The 22228-nt window shown below is 43.8% G+C and overlaps 1 protein-coding gene across 4 annotated transcripts in view; it reads right to left on the bottom strand.

The window, feature by feature from the left end:
- The window catches only part of PDSS1 (decaprenyl diphosphate synthase subunit 1), a 60215-nt gene extending 38822 nt beyond the window's left edge, over positions 1 to 21393 (bottom strand). For 2 of the 4 annotated variants that reach the window (XM_064368570.1, XM_064368569.1), the window contains exons 1-5: positions 19141 to 19773; positions 18735 to 18767; positions 16130 to 16194; positions 15371 to 15479; positions 10641 to 10771 (exon numbers count right to left, since the gene is read on the bottom strand). Coding sequence is in view for 3 of the 4 variants with exons in the window: in XM_064368569.1 (XP_064224639.1) it covers positions 10641 to 10738 (98 nt within the window). In the remaining variant the exon portion in view is untranslated. Of the gene's footprint in view, positions 1 to 10640; positions 10772 to 15370; positions 15480 to 16129; positions 16195 to 18734; positions 19776 to 20569 lie in introns of those variants that run through there. The other 2 variants (XM_064368568.1, XM_064368566.1) reach the window with 2 other exon arrangements.
- Positions 21394 to 22228: the final 835 nt, after the last annotated feature.

The following is a 22228-nucleotide window of genomic DNA, read 5'->3' as shown; positions in this document are numbered from 1 at the left end:
TTTCAGCTGGCACAGAGGGTTTCCGCACAAAAACTCACACAAATCAGGGCACTGTTTCAACTGGTGACTGGAATGCTTGGGAGAAAGAGTCACCTGTTCAACTGAAAAAAGGGGGCTGAAACAGGGAGCCAGGTGATCTGGCTTGGCTGGTCCCACCCCCACAAAGACCAGCAATCTGAAACGCTCTGGATTGAGAGTTTCACAGCAAGCACAGCTGGACCCAGGACAGTCCAGCTCTGTAGGGGGAAGGGTGTCCACCACTACCGAGCCAGACCGCCACTACCGAGGCAGTTCTAACTATACCCCTATAAACAAAACTGCAAGAAGTTCACACAGCAGCTGGGCAAAGCCCATGGCAGCTCAGCAACGACTCTGCTGGCAGACTGTGACTAGGCTACCTCCTCACTGGGCAGGGCATCTCAGGAAAAAAGGCAGCAGAAATGACAGGAACTTATAAATAAAGCCCCACCTTCCTGGGACAGAGCACCTGGGGAAAAAGGCGGTTATGAGTTCCACTGCAGCAGACTTAAACGTACCTGCCCAGTAGCTCTGAACAGAACGATGGAGCTCACAGCTCAGCACTTGAGCTCCTATAAGGGACAGACTGTCTCCTCAAGCAGCTCCCTGACCCCCGTATAACCAGACAGACACCTCATAAAGGAGAGCTGAGACTGACATCTGGTGGGTATCCTTCTGCGACAAAGATGACAGAAGAAGAAACTGGCAGCAACCCTTACTGTTCTGCAGCCGCTGCAGGTGATCCCCAGGCAAGCAGGGTCTGGAGTGGACCTCCAGCAGTCCTACAGCAGGGGGGCCTGACTGTTAGAAGGAAAACTAAGAAACAGAAAGAAACAACTTCATCAGCAACAAAAAGGACGTCCACTCAGAGACCCCCATCTAAAAGTCACCAACCACAAAGACCACAGGTAGATAAATCCACAAAGATGGGAAGAAACCAGTGCAAAAAGGATGAAAAGACCCAAAACCAGAATGCCTGTCCTCCAAGGGATCACAACTCCTCACCAGCAAGAGAACAAGGCTGGATGGAAAACGAGTCTGATGAATTGACAGAAACAGGCTTCAGAAGGTGGGTAATAAACTTCTCTGAGCTAAAAGATCATGTTCTAACCCAATGCAAAGAAACCAAGAACCTTGAGAAGAGGTTTGATGAAATGCTAATGAGAATAAACAGCGTAGAGAGGAATATAAATGAATTGATGGAGATGAAAAACACAACACGGAAACTTTGCGAAGCATGCACAAGTTTCAATGGCCGAATTGACCAAGCAGAAGAAAGGATATCAGAGACTGAAGATCAACTCAATGAAATAAAAGGAGAAGGCAAGATTAGAGAAAAAAAAAAGAGTAAAAAGAAATGAACAAAGCCTCCAAGAAATATGGGTTTATGTGAAAAGACCTAATCTACGTTTGATAGGTGTACCTGAATGTGATGAAGAGAATGAATCCAAGCTGGAAAACACTCTTCAGGATATTATCCAGGAGAACTTCCCCAACCTAGCAAGGCAGGCCGATATTCAAGTACAGGAAATGCAGAGAACACCACAAAGATACTCCTCAAGAAGAGCAACCCCAAGACACATGATCGTCAAGATTCACCAGGGTTGAAATGAAGGAAAAAGTGCTAAGGGCAGCCAGAGAGAAAGGTCGGGTTATCCACAAAGGGAAGCTCATCAGACTCACAGCGGATCTCTCAGCAGAAACCCTGCAAATGAGAAGAGAGTGGGGGCCAATATTTAACATCTTTAAAGAAAAGAACTTTCAACCTAGAATTTCATAACCAGCCAAACTAAGCTTCCTAAGAGAAGGAGAAATAAAATCCTTTATGAGCAAGCAATTGCTCAGAGATTTCATCACCACCAGGCCTGCTTTACAAGAGCTCCTGAAAGAAGCACTAAACATAGAAAAGAACAACCAGTAACAGTCACTTCAAAAACGTACCAAATGGTAAAGAGTATTGACACAATGAAGAAACTGCATCAACTAATGGGCAAAACAACCAGCTAGCATCAAAATGGCAGGATCAAATTCACACATAACAATACTAACCTTAAATGTAAATGGGCTAAACGCCCCAATCAAAAGACACAGACGGGCACATTGGATAAAAAGTCAAAATGCATCAGTGTGCTGTATCCAGGAAACCCATCTCACATGCAAGGATACACATAGGCTCAAAATAAAGGGATGGAGGAAGATCTACCAAGCAAATGGAGAGCAAAAAAAAAAAGGAGGAGTTGCAATCCTAGTCTCTGATAAAATAGACTTTAAACTAACAGAGATCAAAAGAGACAAAGAAGAGCATTACATAATGGTAAAAGAATCAATGCAACAAGAAGAGCTAATAATCCTAAATATATACGCACCCAATACAGGAGCACCCAGATACATAAAGCAAGTTCTTAATGACCTACAAAGAGACTTAGACTCCCACACAATAATAATGGGAGACTTTAACACTCCACTGACAATATTAGGTCAATGAGAGAGAAAATTAACAAGCATATCCAGGACTTGAACTCAGACTTGGAACAAGGAAACCTAATAGACATTTACAGAACTCTCCACCCCAAATCCACAGAATATACATTCTTCTCAGCACCACATCACACCTACTCTAAAATTGACAACATAATTGGAAGTAAATCACTCCTCAGCAAATGCAAAAGAACGGAAATCATAACAGTCTCTCAGACCACAGTGCAATCAAATTGGAACTCAGAATTCAGAAATTAACTCAGAACCACACAACTTCATGGAAACTGAACAACAACTGGCTCTTGAATGTTGACTGGATAAAAACAATGAAATGAAGGCAGAAATAAAGATATTCTTTGAAACCAATGAGAATGAAGACACAACATACCAGAATCTCTGGGACACATTTAAAGCGGTGTCTAGAGGAAAATTTATAGTAACAAATGCCCACATGAGAAGCAAGGAAAGATCTAAAATCGGCACCCTATCATCACAATTGAAAGAGCTAGAGAAGCAAGATCAAAAAAACGCAAAAGCTAGCAGAAGACAAGAAATAACTAAGATCAAAGCAGAATTAAAGGAGATAGAGACACAAAAAGCCTTTCAAAAAAAAAAAAAATCAATAAACCCAGGAGCTGGTTTTTTTAAGAGATCAACAGAATACACCACTGGCCAGATTAATAAAAAAGAAAAGAGAATAATCAAATAGATGCAATAAAAAAACGATAAAGGGGATATCACCAGAGATTCCACAGAAATACAAACCATCATCAGAGATTATTACAAACAACTCTATGCACATAAACCAGTAAACCTGGAAGAAACAGATAAATTCCTGGACACTTACACCCTCCCAAGCCTAGACCAGGAAGAAGCCAAAACCCTGAATAGACCGATAACAAGAGCTGAAGTTGAGGCAGAAATTAATAGCCTGCCAAACAAAAAAAGTCCAGGTTCAGATGGGTTCACAGCTGAATTCTACCAGACATACAAAGAGGAACTGGTACCACACCTTCTGAAACTATTCCAAACAGTACAAAAAGAGGAAATCCTCCCCAAATCATTTTATGAGGGCAACATCATCCTGATACCAAAACCCGGCAGAGACTCAACAAGAAAACAAAACTTCAGGCCAATATCCATGATGTACATAGATGCAAAAATCTTCAAAAAAATACTGGCAAACTGATTGCAATAGCATATCAAAAAGCTTATCCATCACGATCAAGTAGGCTTCATCCCGGAGATGGAAGGCTGGTTCAACATATGCAAGTCTATAAACATAATTCACCACATAAACAGAACCAAAGACAAAAAACACATGATTATCTCAATAGATGCAGAGAAGGCCTTCGACACAGGTCAACAGCGCTTTATGCTAAAAACTCTCAATAAACTAGGTATTGACGGAATGTATCTCAAAATAATAAAAGCTATTTATGACAAACCCACAGCCAATATCATACTGAATGGGCAAAAACTGGAAGCATCCCCTTTGAAATCTGGCACTAGACAAGGATGCCCTCTCTCACCACTCCTATTCAATATGGTATTGGAAGTTCTAGCCAGAGCAATCAGGCAAGAAAAAGAAATAAAGGGTATTCAATTAGGAAAGGAGGAAGTCAAACTGTCTATTTGCAGACGACTTGATTGTATATTTAGAAAACCCCATTGTCTCAGCCCAAAATCTCCCTAAGCTGATAAGCAACTTCAGCAAAGTCTCAGGATACAAAATCAATGTGCAAAAATCACAAGCATTCCTATACACCAATAACAGACTTAAAGAGAGCCAAATCAAGAACGAACTGCCATTCACGATTGCTATAAAGAGAATAAAATACCTAGGAATACAACTAACGAAGGATGTAAAGGACCTCTTCAAGGAGAACTACAAACCGCTGCTCAACAAAATGAGAGAGGACACAAACGGATGGAGAAAAACATTCCATGCTCATGGTTAGGAAGAATCAATATCGTGAAAATGGCCATACTGCCCAAAGTAATTTATAGATTCAACGCTATCCCCATCAAGCTACCAATGACCTTCTTCACAGAACTGGAAAAAACTACCTTAAACTTCATATGGAACCAAAAGAGGGCCCGCATAGCCAAGTCAATTCTAAGCAAAAAGAACAAAGCTGGAGGCATCATGCTACTGGACTTCAAACTATACTACAAGGCTACAGTAATCAAAACAGTGTGGTACTGGTACCAAAACAGAGATATAGACCAATGGAACAGAACAGAGGCATCGGGGGCAATGCCACCATGCCTCCATCTGATGCCTCCATGCCTCATCTACAACCATCTGGTCTTTGACAAACCTGACAAAAACAAGCAATGGGGAAAGGAGTCCCTGTTTAATAAACGGTGTTGGGAAAACTGGTTAGCCATGTGCAGAAAGCAGAAACTGGACCCCTTCCTGACACCTTACACTAAAATTAACTCCAGATGGATTAAAGATTTAATCATAAGACCTAACACCATAAAAACCTTAGAAGAAAACCTAGGCAAAACCATTCAGGACATAGGCATAGGCAAGGACTTCATAACAAAAACACCAAAAGCATTGGCAACAAAAGCCAAAATAGACAAATAGGATCTAATTAAACTCCACAGCTTCTGCACAGCAAAAGAAACAATCATTAGAGTGAACCAGCAACTAACAGAATGGGAAAAAATTTTTGCAATTTATCCATCTGACAGAAGACTTATATCCAGATTCTACAAAGAACTAAAACAGATCTACAAGAAACAAACCCATCCAAAAGTGGGCAAAGGATATGAACACTTTTCAAAAGAAGACATATATGAGGCCAAGAAACATACTTAAAAAATGCTCATCACTGGTCATTAGAGAAATGCAAATCAAAACTACATTGAGATACCATCTCATGCCAGTTAGAATGGTGATCATTAAAAAATCTGGAGCCAAAAAAAAAAAAAATCTGGAGACAATATATGCTGGAGAGGATGTAGAGAAATAGGAACACTCTTACACTGTTGGTGGGAGCATAAATTAGTTCTGCCATTGTGGAAGACAGTGTGGTGATTCCTCAAGGACCTAGAAATCGAAATTCTATTTGACCTAGCAATCCCATTACTGGGTATATATCCAAAGGATTATAAATCGTTCTAGTATAAGGACACATGCACACATATGTTCATTGCAGCACTGTTTACAACAGCAAAGACTTGGAACTGACCCATCAAAGATAGACTGGACAGGGAAAATGTGGCACATATATACCATGGAATACTATGCAGCCATAAAAAACAATGAGTTCGTGTCCTTTGTAGGGACATGGAACAAACCTGGAAACCATCATTCTCAGCAACCTGACACAACAACAGGAAATCAAACACCGCATGTTCTCACTCATAGGCGAGTGTTGAACAGTGAGAACACATGGACACAGGGAGGGGAGCATCACACCCTGAGGTCTGTGGGGGAGGACTAGGGGAGGGACAGTGGGGGGTAGGGAGTTGGGGAGGGATAACATGGGGAGAAATGCCAGATATAGGTGATGGGGATGGAGGCAGCAAACCACATTGCCATGTATGTACCTATGCAACAATCCTGCATGTTCTGCACATGTACCTCAGAACCTAAAATTCAATAAAATATATATTAAAAAGGAAAAAAAAAAAAGAAAAAACTTCTAATTATGGGGATAGAGTGGTAAAGCAATAAAAAAGTATTTTCCTTTCCACGTTTATTGCTGAGGCCAATTAACTGTATTATGCATTAAGAGAGAAATTAAAAATATAAACACTCTCTAGACCAGTGATTCTCAACCAGGGGTGATTCTGCACTGCGTGGGACCATGGGGCATTTATTTGGCAGTGTCTGGAGGCATTTTTGATTGTTACCAACTCAGAGGCATCTAGTGGTTAGAGCCAGCGATGCTGCTAAACATCCTGTAATGCACATGGCAGACCCTACGGGACCCCATGGACCCCCAATGAAGAACAGTGTGGCCCAAAATGTCAACAGTGCTGAGGCCGAGATCTCTGCTCCAGACTGCAGGAGATGTTACTTCAGGTTTGGCTCAGAGGGAGCATTTTTGCTGCTCTGCCTTCCAGTAAAGTAAAAGTGGTCCTGATGATGGTTAAAGGTCACTGCCAGAGATTTCACTGCTTGCTACAAATCTACTGTGAGCTCTTTGAAAGGGCCAGCTAAAGTGGCAGCCAGCCCTGAGCATGGCATGATATGCTGGACAAGGTGGGGCCAGCAGCAGAGCAGAGAAAGCCGTAGGCGGAGGTGAGCACCCACTAAGAAGCAGTATCTGACATTCACTCTTACAGCATCATTAATTTCAGTACTGAAAAATCTTAGGCATTCCTTAAATATCTACTGAGAAGGGACAATATAATACAGATGTTCAACACTAGGGAAATCTATTAGTACATTATGGTCTACTGGAATTTCCATTAATAGATTATATGATATTATGAAGACATTTAACAAAAAAAATTTTTTTTGAGACTGAGCCCACAGAACAGATGACTCACACTTGACATGTCCAGAAAAGAGAGTTGTGCTGGATTCTGAGACATGCCCCCCAGATTCCTTGACAGTGCACGACTCTGCCCAGCTGCTGTATCAGGTATGGTTGGTACCTGTTGGCCTTCATTCCTTAGCCTCTTCCAGGACTGCCTTGGCTACAAAGAATCCTCTCACCTGGGGCTGTGCCCCTTCTGGAGGCCACCCACATCCAGTGACTGACAGATGAAGGGCCATTCTACCTGCTCATCCTAGAGGGCATTTCAGGCTGTTGATTGCAGCTCAGCTTCTCCTGCTCCCCAGTCCTGTTTCCTCCCCCGGCCCCTCAGGTGTCAGTAATCCCAAGGGCACTCCTGAATAAACATCCTGTCCTTGAAACTTCATCGCAGAATCTGCTTCCTGGAGAACCTAACTTGCAACAGAATTCGGCAAAACTTAAAATCATTTTATTACAGAATCCAGATCAAAAAAGGGCTTTAAGGGCTGGGCACAGTGGCTCATGCCTGTAATCCCAGCACTTTGGGAGCCTGAGGCAGGCGGATCACCTGAGGTCAGGAGTTCGAGACCAGCCTGGCCAACATGGTAAATTCCCATCTCTACTAAAATAAAATATTAGCCTGTAATCCCAGCACTTTGGGAGGCCGAGGCGGGTGGATCACGAGGTCAAGAGATTGAGACCATCCTGGTCAACATGGTGAAACCCCGTCTCTACCAATACAAAAAATTAGCTGGGCATGGTGGCGCGTGCCTGTAATCCCAGCTACTCAGGAGGCTGAGGCAGGAGAATTGCCTGAACCCAGGAGGCGGAGGTTGTGGTGAGCTGAGATCGCGCCACTGCACTCCAGCCTGGGTAATGAGCGAAACTCCGTCTCAAAAAAATAAATTAATTAATTAAATAAAAAAATAAAAAAATAAAATATTAGCCAGTCATGATGACACACACCTGGTTACTTGAACTGAGTTGCAATCAACACAGCCTAAAACACCCTCTAGGGTGTAAGGGTAGAATGCCCTTCATCTATCAGTCCCTGGATGTGGGCTGATAATCCCAGCTACTCAGGAGGCTGAGGCAGGAGAATCACTTGAACCCAGGAGGTGGAGGCTGCAGTGAGCTGAGATCGCACCACAGCACTCCAGCCTGGGCAAGACAGAGCAACACTGTGTCTAAAAAAAAGAGCTTTATGATAAATAGATTTCTATAACATTGCCTCACTCATTGAATGCAGCACAGTTATGGTGTCTGCACGTTTCTCAGACAAGCCAAACCTAGCCTGCTCATCAGTCTCACTGAAGAGACTGACTTATCATTGGCACCTGGATTTTCGCACCATCCATTCCTGTGTGAAACTCTTCTAGCTCTAGGAAGTGAATATCATTGCCAGCAATCAGGATAACAGACGACCCAAGTTGTGCTGTGCACAGATCTGTTGATCTTGATTCTGCAAATAGTCAATGGCATTGAATTACATGAGTCCAGTTTTCAAAGCTGGACTAGATGTTTAGAGGGTCAAATTATAAGACACAGTTTTCACATTGGATAACAGCTTGAGAGTCCAGGTGTGATAATCCTATATTCGGAGGAGGTAACTTTTATAGTGCTATAAAAGCTAAGATTACCAAAGCCTATTCCTGGAAACACTAACAAAGCAGCCATTTAGCCCCGACTGGCTCAAATCATTCCCAAGCTCAGGCCACTAATGACTCTAGAACATTCCTGGTTTCTGTGTGCTCTGAGTCACTGAGCCAGCCACTGCTGCTGCCGTTTATGGGATAGGCAAGAGGGTTGCCACCAAAGGAAATGTTTTTGTCTTTCACCCAGGAGGTGGCAGTTTGGATGTGTCCATAAGCACTATGAAAATGGATCTTTGAAGTAGAGTCTACAGTAAGGGACACCCACTAAGGTGGAGATTTTGATGAGCAGATGGTCATCATTTCATGCATGAGTTCAAGGTCAAACATAAGAACCTCAGTCAGAGCAAGAGGGCTGCAGACCTTGTGACTGGTGTGTGCACCTTCTTCAGCACCCTCCATGCCAGGATGAGGCTGATTCTATCTGGGAAGGAATCAACTTTTAGACTTTTTGAGTCTCACTCTGTTGGCCAGGGTGGAGTTCAGGGGTGCCATCTCGGCTCACCACAACCTCTGCCTCCCAATTTCAAGTGATTCTTCTGCCTCAGTCTCCTGAGTAGCTGGGATTACAGGCACGCACCATCACGCCCAGCTAACGTTTGTATTTTTTAAAGAGTTGGGGTTTTACCATGGTAGCCAGGCTGGTCTTAAACTCCTGACCTCAAGTGATCTGCCTGCCTTGGCTTCCCAAAGTGCTGGGATTACAGGTATGAGCCACTGTGCCTGGCCTAATTATAAAGACATTTCAGCAACATGGCAAAGAGTTTAAAAAAACAAAGGTAAACAAACAAAGCTAAACACAAAAATACATGTTAATATATTAAATGACCAAATACAGACTTGATGGGAGGAGAGAATGAGGCGATCACGATGCAAGATACTAGGGAAAGCCTTTTACCTTTTAAGATTTCCTTTACATTAAAACATTGCAGGTTTTTAAATCTTTATACCTTTTATATATATTCAATAATTAAGAGTTGAAGACCAATAGCCAAAAAAAATGTCTTTTTTTGGAGACAAGGTCTCACTCTGTCACCCAGGTTGGATTGTAGTGGTGCAATCATGGCTCACTGCAGCTTCCAACTCCTGCACCCAAGAAATCCTCCTGCCTCAGCCTCCTGAATAGCTGAGACTATAGGCATATGCAACCGTGCCTGGCTAATTTTAAATTTTTCGTAGAGACAGGGTCTTGCTGTGATGCTTAGGATGGTCTTATACTCCTAGGCTCAAGCGATCCTCCTGCTGTGGCCTCCCAAAGTGCTCGGATTATAGGCATAAGACACCATGTCCAGCCTCAAAATGTCTCATTTAAAGATGATTTCGCTTCTGCACAATTCAGAGGGTCACAGAAGGCAGGCACCTCAGCATGTCTGTTGCCCAGAATAATGGTCCACTTTATCACTTTAGAACAATCAACCTTTGCTCCCTGTGTATAATGATTAAATGTATCCACCCATTCTGGTATTTCTTGTTTGGTTTCCAACAAGAAAACCAAATTTGGTTCTGAAATTTTTCCTTAAATGTTAATTTGCAGCTAAAGTTTTTCTTCAATGGACATTAAGAGGTCTGTAAAAGAAAGATGCTAGATTCCAGAGTGACTTTAGTGACTTAAAGTCAGAATGTACACATCACAAAGTGAATTTTTAAGTATATATGCCACTTTTTTTCTTTTTTTAAGATACAGCCTTGCTCTGTCATCCAAGCTAGAGTGCAATGGCACGATCTCAGCTCACTGCAACCTCCACCTCCTGGGTTCAAACAATTCTTCTGCCTCAGCCTCCTGAGTAGCTGGGACTACAGGCGCCCGCCACCATATTGGCCAGGCTGGTCTTGAACTCCTGACCTTGTGATCTGCCTACCTCGGTCTCTCAAAGTGCTGGAATTACAGGCATGAGCCACTGTGCCTGGCCGGTATATGCTACTTCTTAAATGGGAAACAAATCAGTAACCTTGGGAAGAAAGACTTCCCAAATATAAAAACAACAAAGGAATAAAAACAAGAGCTCACCGGGAGTTGTTATGATGAATATTGCATGCTCGGGCCATTAGTGCCACAATAATTGGTCGAAAGGCTTTCCCTTTTCCATCAAAGTAGTACTCAGACATTTCCTTAAGTTCTGATGTTGTTATGAGCAGTTCCTGAAATAAAGTTTCTCTGTGTCACAATGGCATCAAAACTGCACAGAAAAGTCAACAAGGATTTCTTTTTTTTTCTTTTTTTGAGACAGAGTTTTGCTCATGTTGCCCAGACTGGAGCGCAATGGTGCAATCTCAGCTCACTGCAACCTCCAGCTCCCAGGTTCAAGCGATTCTTCTGCCTCAGACTCCCAAGTAGCTGGGATTACAGGTGGCTGCCACCACCCCTGGCTAATTTTTTGTATTTTTAGTAGAGGTGGGGTTTCACCATGTTGGCCAGGCTGGTCTCAAGCTCTTGACCTCAAGTGATCCACCTGCCTTTGCCTCCCAAACTATTGGGATTACAGGCGTGAGCCACCACACCTGGCCAGGATTTCTTCTATAAAACTTTTTAAGTGTGTTCATTTCAATTGAGAAATTCAACACTCTGTTGGCAAGGCTCCAACGCTGCATGGCCATCCACCTGGCTGTTCTGCAGGCTGAAACGTCAACAATGCCTGGATCAGCCCCAAGTGGGCTGAGTGCTAGAGCAGGTACTGCCACCTGCCCCCACTGACAGGATTAGACACCAGATGACTCCAAGAGACAGCAGAAGGGGGAAGAAAGCACTAGGTAGCTAAGGGACTCTGGGCTCACTGACAGCCAGACAGCAAAAGGAACAGGGGCTGGTTAACAGCTTGAAAGATGGAGGTGGGAGGAGAAAGATGGGGAAGGTGGAGCCAGTAGCCGTCAGAGCCCGTGAAACAGGTCGGGGGTGGTGGGGAGGGTGTCGGGGGGGTGTCCTGGGTCAGGTGGCAAAGTTTTTTTTTGTTTTTTTTTTTTTTTAATTTTTTTTAGAGACAGGGTCTTGCTCTGTCACCCAGGCTTCAGGGCAGTGGCACGATCATAACTCACTGCAGCCTCAAACTCCTCAGGGAAAAGCTGTTTATGAGAGGCAGAAAGACAGTAAGACCACAGCCAAGGAGAAGCAGCAGGGCCCAGTTCATCTGGCTTGGCCTTTATTTGGCAAAAGACATTTTGAGGGTTCACAGATGAGGTGTAAGGCATAGCCTGCCTGAGTATGGGAGCCTGCAACTCAAATGGGGAGAAAAAATTTTGCAAATACGAAATAATCAATGATGAATACAGTGGCAGTGTAAACAATGCTGTACATTAAATACATTAAAAGTTCAGGGAAGGAAGAGATCAGTGCAGGCTAGAAAAACCAAATATTTCATGGAGGAGATGGGCTTTAATGTGGGATCAGAAGCCTAAACAGGGTTCTGATTCACAGAGAGGGTGAGATCCTTCCAGTTAACAGGTGTGCGTCACTCATATCTGTCACTCTAGGGTATGTGCCAGTCTGGGACATGTTTGACTAACTTGGAGTTTATCCCCTGGATGCTGTGGGAGCCAATGAACCCTCAGCCTGGCATAGGCGAATACAACACAGTGGGCCCATCGTTAATTCAGTAAATTACCGACTCACTGTAACAGCACAGAGGTCACAAAGATAAGTAAGACAAGCCTTGCCTACAAGGAGCTCAGGGTCTAGATGGGGAAAAGTAAAACGATCATTGCCATTGACACAACACAGTGTGATGGGTGTGGTGCTCTCACCCAGGTAAGCCGTCACCTCGGAAGCTGAGCCAGGGAGGAGAAGAGCACAAATGAAAGGACTAGGGGCATGGAAGTGCCTGGCCTGGGGCAGTGGGGACTGACAAGAGGCAGACTAGAAGGATATGGAAGGGAGGAGAGGGTCCTGGGTTCTTCCCAGGTTCCCTAAAGCACAGGAAAACAGCAGAAAAAACAACCCGTGTGGGAAAAGTAAAGTCTTATCTAAGTCTGAGACCATCATGGCAACCCATGGCGCTCCCGGTGAGCAGTTAGCTACATGGGTGTGGGAGATGCAACTCAACCTGGAGTAGTGATATTATTTGGGAGACCTAAGTATGGACACGGGTACACAAGGAACAGAGAGACAGCAGTGGGCCAAGGGAACCCCAGGGAATGGCAAAATTAAAGGAAGTAAGGTGGAGGTGATGAACCAAAGAACAGCCTCAGGATGAGGTGGAGAAAGAAAGTGCAGAGCGAAGGGAACCATGTTTCAAGGAGGGGTTACAGTCAATAGTGCCCAATGCTGAGAAAACCCGGAAGTGTCTATTCACAGTATGTAGCTAGTCAGGCACGAGCAGGACAGGGGAGGGCTCCCCCACCCACACCAGGAATGTCAGGCGACCATCAGGTGATGGTCAGGCGGTTGTTAACTGTGTCTCTAAAATACTAATTGGTCACAGCTGGTGCCAAGGGAAGGCAGTCTCCTAACAGATACAAAAACTTGAAACTGGTGATCAGCTTCCCAATAAGATTTCAGGAGGTGGGCGAGTGGGCTCGAGGATGCGCTGAGGCAAAATGGCAGAGTTTAACTGGTATACGTCCCTTTAGGAACACTGGGACTAGTACGGGAAGAATGCCTCAAGTGAGCATGTGCAAAACTCCAGTAAGCACAATGCGCATGCTCCCATCCCAAACAATGGCTGGCCATTGCGCATGCAGGCAGCCCAACCCAAGGGAAGAATCAAGGGAGAAGGGATGCAAGTCCCTGGAAGTATGCCCACAGGTAAAAACTCAAATTCCAAGGCCACACCACGCACTTGATCTCTCAGGGCAAAGGCTTGGCCCTCTTCCAAGTGTACTTTACTTCCTTTCCTTCCTGCTCTCAACTTTTTAGTAAACTTTCACTCCTGCTTTAAAACTTGCCTCGGTCTCTCCTGCCTTAATGCTCCTCAGTCGAATTCATTCTTCTGAGGAGGTAAGAATTGAGGTTGCTGCGGACCTGTATGGATTTGCTGCTGGTAACACATCCATTAGGATTTGGTACAGGGAAGCTATCAGTGACTCAAGCAAAAGCAGCTTCGGAGATGAGGCTGGACAGGGGGCCCCAGTGCAATAGTGGAGGGAATGTGACGGCTCCGGAGGGAGGCAGAGGGCAGGGGATACTGTAATGGAAGGGAGGGACTGAAGCACTGGGTCAGGGATATGGGCCTTTTAAAAATGCAGGTGAAGAAACTGAACACCCAGTGGATATGGAAGAAACAATGCCAATCAAAGTTTGCAGACAGAGGGAGAGGCCACGTCTGGGAGAGTTCCTAAGGAGCTGGGAAGTGGCTAAGGGACTGCCCCTAGAGAGGGAAGGGACATGACTTCTGTGGGTGGGAGGAGAGCAGGCAATCAATAACCAGAGAAGGCGCAGGCAAGCTGGTCAATTGTGACAGAGTGGGAGCTGAAGGAGTTCTTTCTTCACGGCCCCCAGTGTCTGTGAAACAGGAATTGGTGTTGCCATCAGAATATGAGAGTCAGTGTGCGGTGGGCTTGAAGATGAAAGGAGGAAAGCGGGGACTTGTAAAGGGGCACATGGACGTTTCTGGGCAGCATTTTATTTTTAAATTTTCTTTTTTTTTTTTTGAGGTGTAGTCTCACTCTGTCACCCAGGCTGGAATGCAGTGGCAAGATCTCGGCTCAATGCAACCTCCGCCTCCTGGGTTCAAGCAATTCTACTACCTCAGCCTCCTGAGTAGCTGGGATTACAGGCACATGCCACCATGCCTAGCTAATTTTTGTATTTTTAGTAGAGATGGAGTTTGATGATGTTGGCTAGGCTGATCTTGAACTCCTGACCTCAAGTGATCCACCTGCCTGAGCCTCCCAAAGTGCTAGGATTATAGGCATGAGCCACCGCAGAACCAGCCAATTTTTTTCTAAAGACAGAAAAAATGTCTTGCTCTATCACTCAGGCTGGAGTGCAGTGACAGTGATAGCTCACTGCAGCCTCAAACTCCTGGACTTAAGCAATCCTCCTGCTTTGGCCTCCTAAATTGGTGGGATTACAGGCAAGAGCCACCGTGCCCAACCATGTGAAGAACTATTGCAAGTTTTCAGGAAAAAGAGTTGAATGAAAAATGCCATATTTGGCGCTGTCTGGCAACGACATTCAGAATTAGATAAGGAAGAGACAGCTGGAGTCACTGGGAGGTGGTGGGTTTTAAGAGGAAAGGTGGGATAACTCATTGGACAAGCATGAGCTACCTGGACCAATTTTTTTCAGGTTCCCAACCCTGCCATAACCTCTTACTAGACATTAGCACATACTGCATTTTTCATATTGCCTGGCACTGGGTCACATGTGGTTCTTGCTCAAGAAACATTTAAAACTTGACCATACATGAGCCAAAACTGCAAACCGCATTGTATAGCTCTGAACACCTGCACTGGTTTTTCATAATCCCAGCACTTTGGGAGGCCAAGGCGGGTGGGTCACATGAGGTCAGGTGTTCCTGACCAGCCTAGCCAACACAGCGAAACCCCATCTTCACTAAAAATACAAAAATTAGCCAGGCATGATGGTGCATGCCTATCATCTCAGCTACTCAGGAGGCTGAGGCAGGAGAATTGCATGAACCTGGGAGGTGAGGGTTGCAGTGAGCTTAGATTGCACCACTGCACTCAAGCCTGGGCAACAGAGTGAGACTCCATCTCCAAATAATAATAAAAAGAATAATAAATTTAACAAAATTTTAGTAAGTTTTAGTAAAACATTACATTACAGCAGAATAAAAAACTCACCTTTCTAATGTCCTCATACAGACCTTTCAAGTCTCTCCAACCGAGTTTGAAAGGATCGGTGTATTTCTCACCACTGTGTGTTTTATTGTCTGGGGTTGTGTGATGAAACCTGCGACATGCAAAAATGCACATGACTTCATTTTCAAGTTTTATATACATACATATTTAGTAGACTCAGAGGATGGAAAATTCAGCCCAAATACTTGTTAGAAATCAATCATTTACCTTTGTCTACCAGATGAAATAAAATTTTAAAAATAAAAAAAAAAAGAAATTATGAATCTGAAAAGGTCATAATTTGGAAAAACATACAAAATTCTATTCTTGCTAAATGACAGATCAATAGATCATTTTTACCAAGAGGACCTTGAGAACCCACAAAATCAAAGATAAATTAAACTATGTTCATCATTGTGTTCTGGGTTCAGTTCAAACTTTATATATTCCTGATTTTAGACTAGGCAGATCACACAGAGCAAATATTACGGCACTCAGTCAAACAACATATTAAATTTGTTGGCCTAGCCTGCTACAATTTAGAAATTAACAGCCACTATAATTAATAATTTTAGGCTGGGTGCTTATGTCTGCAATCCCAGCACTTTGGGAAGCTGAGTGTGGGAGGATTGCTTGGGGCTAGGAGTTCAAGAGCAGCCTGGGAAACATAGTAAGCTCCCTGTCTCTACAAAAAAAGGATTTTAAAATAACAAATTTAAAAATGAATAATTTTAGTAGTTGTAGTATGGATTGTAAGCTTACCGTGATATACTATATACATTTGGACAGGCAGATGTCAAATGCTTCACAAGATTAAAATAGGGTATCTATAAAATAAAAATGTCAAGAAACTTGTAAGAATATTCCTGAAAAACTGTAACATTGGATGATAAAACCCCCATAATTATAATCTTTATCTTCTAATCATCCATTTATATGTAGATTGCAAACTTTAGAAAAAAATTCAAAAAGTTTTCTTTTGTTATTACAAAATACTTGTCATTGCAGAAAATACAAGTAAAAAACAGAAAATAAAAACCATCTACAGTCCATCCTTTCCCCCAAAAGCAAGCCAGTTTCCATATTCAAATCTATCTTTCCAGACCTGAAAAGTAGTTTTAAAGCAATTTCCTTCCATTTAACTAAGATTGGTCAGAGGAAAAAGATTTCAATAGCAAAGAAATAATTTATATTTATACAAATATACAAATACTATTTTAAGTTCTTGTTACTCAACATACTTTGGAAACGACACTTTTGGATAAATATTGTCAAGAAAACCAACCCACCTCAGGACATTTTGATATTACACAGGGGAGAACAGTTTGACAGCACATAAACCAGGAGGTTAAAAGTAGTTATTTGGCCAGGTGCAGTGGCTCACGCCTGTAATCCCAGCACTTTGGGAGGCCAAAGTGGGTGGATCACGAGGTCAGGAGTTCAAGACCAGCCTGGCCAATTGGTGAAACCCCGTCTCTACTAAAAATACAAAAATTAGCTGGGCGTGGTGGTGTGCGCCTGTAATCCCAGCTACTTGGGAGGCTGAGGCAGGAGAATTGCTTGAACCAGGACTGGGTAGGTGGAAGTTGCAGTGAATTGAGATTGCACCACTGCACTCCAGCCTGGGCTAGAGTGAGACTCTGTCTCAAGGAAAAAAAAAAAAAAAAGTAGTTATTTTGAGGCCAGGTGTGGTGGCTCACGCCTGTAATCCTAGCACTTTGGGAGGCTGAGGCTGGTAGATCCCGAGGTCAGGAATTCAAGATCAGCCTGGCCAATGTGGTGAAACCCCATCTCTACTAAAAATACAAAAATTAGCTGGGCATGGTGGTAGGTGCCTGTAATCCCCGCTACTTGGGAGGCTGAGGCAGGGAGTTGCTACCCGGGAGGCAGAGGATGCAGTGAGCCAAAATTGTGCCACTGCATTCCAGCCTGGGCAACAGAGTGAGACTCTGGCTCAAAAAAAAAAAAAAAGGTTTCCTAATCTTTTAGAGGTTCATATAAATTCAGTATTTTATTATGATACTTATAAATAAGGGCATCTTAATGGAAAAGTAAAAGTTCTTCAGTAAGAGACCTAATAATTATTATTAAGTCTCTAGTAATAGATATTATTATTAGAAATCCTGAACAAAAGTGATCCTCCTGCCACAGTCTCCTCAAGTGCTGGAATTCCAGGTGTGAGTCACTGTGCTTGGCCAAATAACTATGATTAGTTATAATTAACTGAACTATTCTAACTGAATAACTTTAATAACTTTTTATTCAGTTACAGACCTCTAACCTGGGTTGAAGTATAAATTACATAGGTAATTAATACAGGGGGGCTTTTTACCACCAAGTGGACTAACGATTATCAGTAGCATGAACTTTGGAAGACAGATCTCGGTTCAAATCTCAACTTTGTGTTACCTTGTGACGTCTTTCTGATAATACCTACTCATGGAGTGAGGTGGATATTAATTTAGAAAGCATATGTAAAGCTCTTAGCTCAGAGCCTAGTACACAGTATACATTTAATACAGTATCTATTCAATCAAGCTACTATTTTCTGCCTTAAAAGTACTTCAGAGCGGTTTTCCAAAGTGAGGTTAGAGGTGCTCAGGAAAGCAGTGAAGTACGAAAAGAGAGGGGCAACAGTTATCTTCTAATTCTGATTTTTTCCCTACCTTTCCCTCATACACCCTCTGAAGTCAACCTTGTCTCTCATGAATTTACTATTATTTTTCCAGGCTGGAGTGCAGTGGTGTGATCATAGCTCACTGCAGCCTCAATCTCCTGGGCTCAAGCTATCCTCCTGCCTCAGCTTCCTGAGTAGCTGGGGCTACAGGAACATGCCACCACACCTGGCTAATTTTTTAAATTTCTAGTAGAGTTGAGGTGTATTAGTCCATTCTCACATTGCTATAAAGAAAAACCTGAGACTAGGTAATTTATAAAAGGAGGTGTAATTAACTCACAGTTCTCAATGGCTTGGGAGGCCTCAGGAAGCTTACAATCATGGCAGAAGAGAAAGGGAAAAGCAAGGCGCTTTCTTCACAAGGCAGCAGGAAGGAGAATGAATACAGGAGGAACTACCAATCACTTATAAAACCATCAGATCTCTTAATAATTCACTATTGCAAGAACAGCCTCAGGGACTCTGCCTCCCTGATCCAATCACCTCCACATGGTCCCTCCCTTGACACGTGGGGATTAAAATTTGAGATGAAATTTGGGTGAAGACACAGAGCCAACCATATCATTCTGCTCCTGGCCCCTCCCAAATCTCATGTGCTCACCTTTCAAAACCAATTATGCCTTCCCAATAGTCCACCAAAGTCTTAACTCATTCTAGCATTAACTCAAAAGTCCAAACCCAAAGTCTTACCTGAGACAAGTCAAGTCCCTTCCACCTATGAGCCTGTAAAATCAAAAACAAGTTAGTCACATCCAAGATACAATGACGGTACAGGCATTGGGTAAATGTTCCCATTTCAAATGGTAGAAATCAGCCAAAACAAAGGGGCTTACAGGCCGCATGCAAGTCTGAACTCAGCAGGGCAGTCATTACTTAAGCTCCAAAATGATCTTTGACTCCATGTTTCATATCCAGGTCATGCTGATGCAAAGGGTGGGCTCTAAAGAAACTGGGTAGCTCTGCCTCTGTGGCTTTGCAGGGTTCAATGCCCACTGCCGTTCTCATGAGCTGGTGTTGAGTGACTGTAGCTTTTCCAGGCTCATGGTGCAAACTGTTGGTGGATCTACCATTCTAGATCTGGAGGACGGTGGCCCACCTTTCACAGCTCCACTAGGCAGTACCCCAGTGGGGACTCTGTGGCGGGGGCTCCGACTCCACATTTCCCTTTTGCACTGTCCTAGCAGAGGTTCTCCATGAGGATTCTCCCCCTTCAGCAGACTTCTGCCTGGACATTGAGGCGTTTCCATACATCCTCTGAAATCTAGGCAGAGGTTCCCAAATTGTTGTCTTCTGTGCACCTGCAGGCTCAACAGCACATGGAAGCCACCAAGGCTTGGGGCTTATACCCTCTGAAGCAATGGCCCGAGCTGTACCTTGGCCCCTTTAAGCCACAGCTGGGATGCAGGGCACCAAGTCCCAAGACTGCTCTTGTACAGAGCAGTGGTGTCCTGGGCCCAGCCCATGAAACTATTTTTCCTTCTGAGGCCTCCTGATCTGTGATGGGAGGGGCTGCAGAGAAGGTCTCTGACATGCCCTGGAAACATTTTCCCCATTCTCTTGGCTATTAACATTCCACTCCTTGTTGCTTATGCAAATTTCTGCAGCTAGCTTGAATTTCTCCCCAGAAAATGGTTTTTTCTTTTTCTTTTTCTTTTTTTTTTTTTGAGATTGAGTCTTGCTCTGTCACCCAGGCTGGAATGCAGTGGCACGATCTTTCTCACTGCAACCTCTGCCTCCCAGGTTCAAGCAATTCTCCTGCCTCAGCCTCCCAAGTAGCTGGGATTACAGGCACATGCCACATGCTGGGCTAATTTTTATATTTTTAATAGAGATGGGGTTTCACTATATTGGTCAGGCTGGTCTCGAATTCTTGACCTCATGATACACCCACTTTGGCCTCCCAAAGTGCCGGGATTACAGGCATGAGACACCATGCCCGGCTGGGTTTTTCTTTTCTATTGCATCTTCAGGCTGCAAATTTTTGAAACTTTTATGCTCTGCTTCCCCTTTAAACCTAAGTTCCAATTTGAGATCATCTCTCTCAAGCTCAAAGTTCCATAGATCTCTATCTAGGGCAGGGGCAAAATGCTGCCAGTCTCTTTGCTAAAGCTTAGCAAGACTGACCCTTGCCCAGTTTCCAAGAAGTTTTTCATCTCTATCTGAGACCACCTCAGCCTGGACTTCACTGTCCATATCACTTTCAGCATTTTGGTCAAAGCGATTCAACGAGTCTCTAGGAAATTTCAAAGTTTCCCACATCTTCCTTTCTTCTTCTGAGCTCTCCAAACTATTCCAACCTCTGCTTGTTAGCCAGTTCCAAAGTCACTTCCATATTCTCAGGTAACTTGTATCAATGCCCCACTACCTTGGTATCAACTTCCTGTATTGGTCTGTTCTCACACTGCTATAAAGTCTAAGGCAGGAGAATATAAAGAAATTACCCATGACTGGGCAATTTATAATTATAGGAGAGAGGTTTAATTGACTCACAGTTCCGAACGGCTGGGGAGGCCTCAGAAACTTACAATCATGGTGGAAGGAGAAGAAAGCACCTCTTCACAAGGCAGCAGGAGAGAGAGTGAACACAGGAGGAACTACCAAACACTTATAAAACCATCAGATCTCCGGAGAATTCACTCCCTATGATGAGAACAGCATGGGGGAATCCACCCCCATGATCCAATTACCTCTACTTGCTCCCTCCCTTGACCCCCTCTGGCCCCCACTTGTAATTGGGGATTACAATTCGAGATAGATTTGGGTGGGGACACACAGACAAACCGTATTAGGAGGTGTCACTGCCCAGTCTGGTCTAGAAAAAAAGCAATCCTCTGAACAGAAGTGATCCTCCTGCCTCCGCCTCCCAAAGCGTTGGGATTACAGGCCTGAGCCACCAGGCTCAGTCAGATAAAGTGCTGGGTAAGAATCAAAGACATGGCCGGGTGCCAATCCTCAAGTGGGGGAGGACTGCTTGAGTCCAGGAGTTCAAGACCAACCTGGCCAACACAGAGAGCCCCTGTCTTTAAAAAATTAAATAAAAAAAAATCGAAGATATACTGAGAAATGATTAGACATGATCACATGCACACTGGTTTTTAACCTATTACAGTATTTGTTCACACTACAAGTCAGGAGAATGTGCAACCATCAGGAGGTAATAGAGCTCTGGTGGAGAGCGAGATGTGGCTTAAACATTGCTCTTTGTCCCTGTGGCTTAGTTACTGTAGTTCTGTCTCCCCAAGGACTATTAGGCCCTGAGAGACTTAAAGTAACCAAAACACACACGCTTGAGACAGACACCAGAATGCTAATGTACTAAAATATAGTGAAAAGCATCACTGACACACACATCAGAAATTCATGGTCTTGGCATCATTGATTGACACAATCCCTCCTTGTCATTCAGGCAGACGGGAAAGCCATAAAGCATACTCTTTCCAAGAAAGCACACTTTCCCCAGCTAAGGTTGCTTGGTGGGCATGAAATTCTTTTAAAAAGTGTCAGGCTGGGTGTGGTGGCTCACACCTGTACTCCCAGCACTTTGGGAGGCTGAGGTGGGGGGCTGATCACTTGAGGTCAGGAGTTCAAGACCAGCCTGGGCAACGTGGTGAAACCCCGTCTCTACTAAACATACAAAAATCAGCTGGGCGTGGTGTTGCATGCCTGTAATTCCAGCTACTTGTGAGTCTGAGGCAGGAGAATCGCTTGAACCTGGGAGGTGGAGGTTGCAGTGAGCCGAGATCCTGCCACTGCACTCCAGCCTGGGAGACAGAGACTCTGTGTCCAGAAAAAAATAAATGAAAAAAATAAAAATAAAAGTATCTAGTGGCATAAGAGGGTGGATGCAAATACTGGCCTCATCTGTGGAACTAGAAATATCTGAAGTCTGAGAGAACAGTACTGAAATGGATCCCAGCAAAGCCTACCTTCCTCTAAGTCTCTTTTCCCACATTTCCCTCATCCCCCATATCCTATTCTTTCTTTACTGTCTAGCGTGTCTAATTGCTCAGCTGCCATTCAGTCGCCAACTGTCTTTTTTGTTTTTGAATTTTTAGAGATAGGGTCTCACACTGTTGCCCAGGCTGGAGTGCATTGGCACTATCATAATAAACAGCTCACTGTAATCTTGAACTCCTAGGATCAAACAATTGTCCTGCCTCAGGCTCCTGAGCAGCTACTACTAA

The sequence above is a fragment of the Aotus nancymaae genome, unplaced genomic scaffold, assembly GCF_030222135.1.
Source record: "Aotus nancymaae isolate 86718 unplaced genomic scaffold, 86718_ANA_hifiasm-v0.15.2.pri h1tg000077l, whole genome shotgun sequence".
NCBI classification, from domain to species: Eukaryota; Metazoa; Chordata; class Mammalia; order Primates; family Aotidae; genus Aotus; species Aotus nancymaae.
Note: the sequence above shows the minus strand (reverse complement) of the source record. Positions and strands in the feature narration are given on the sequence as shown.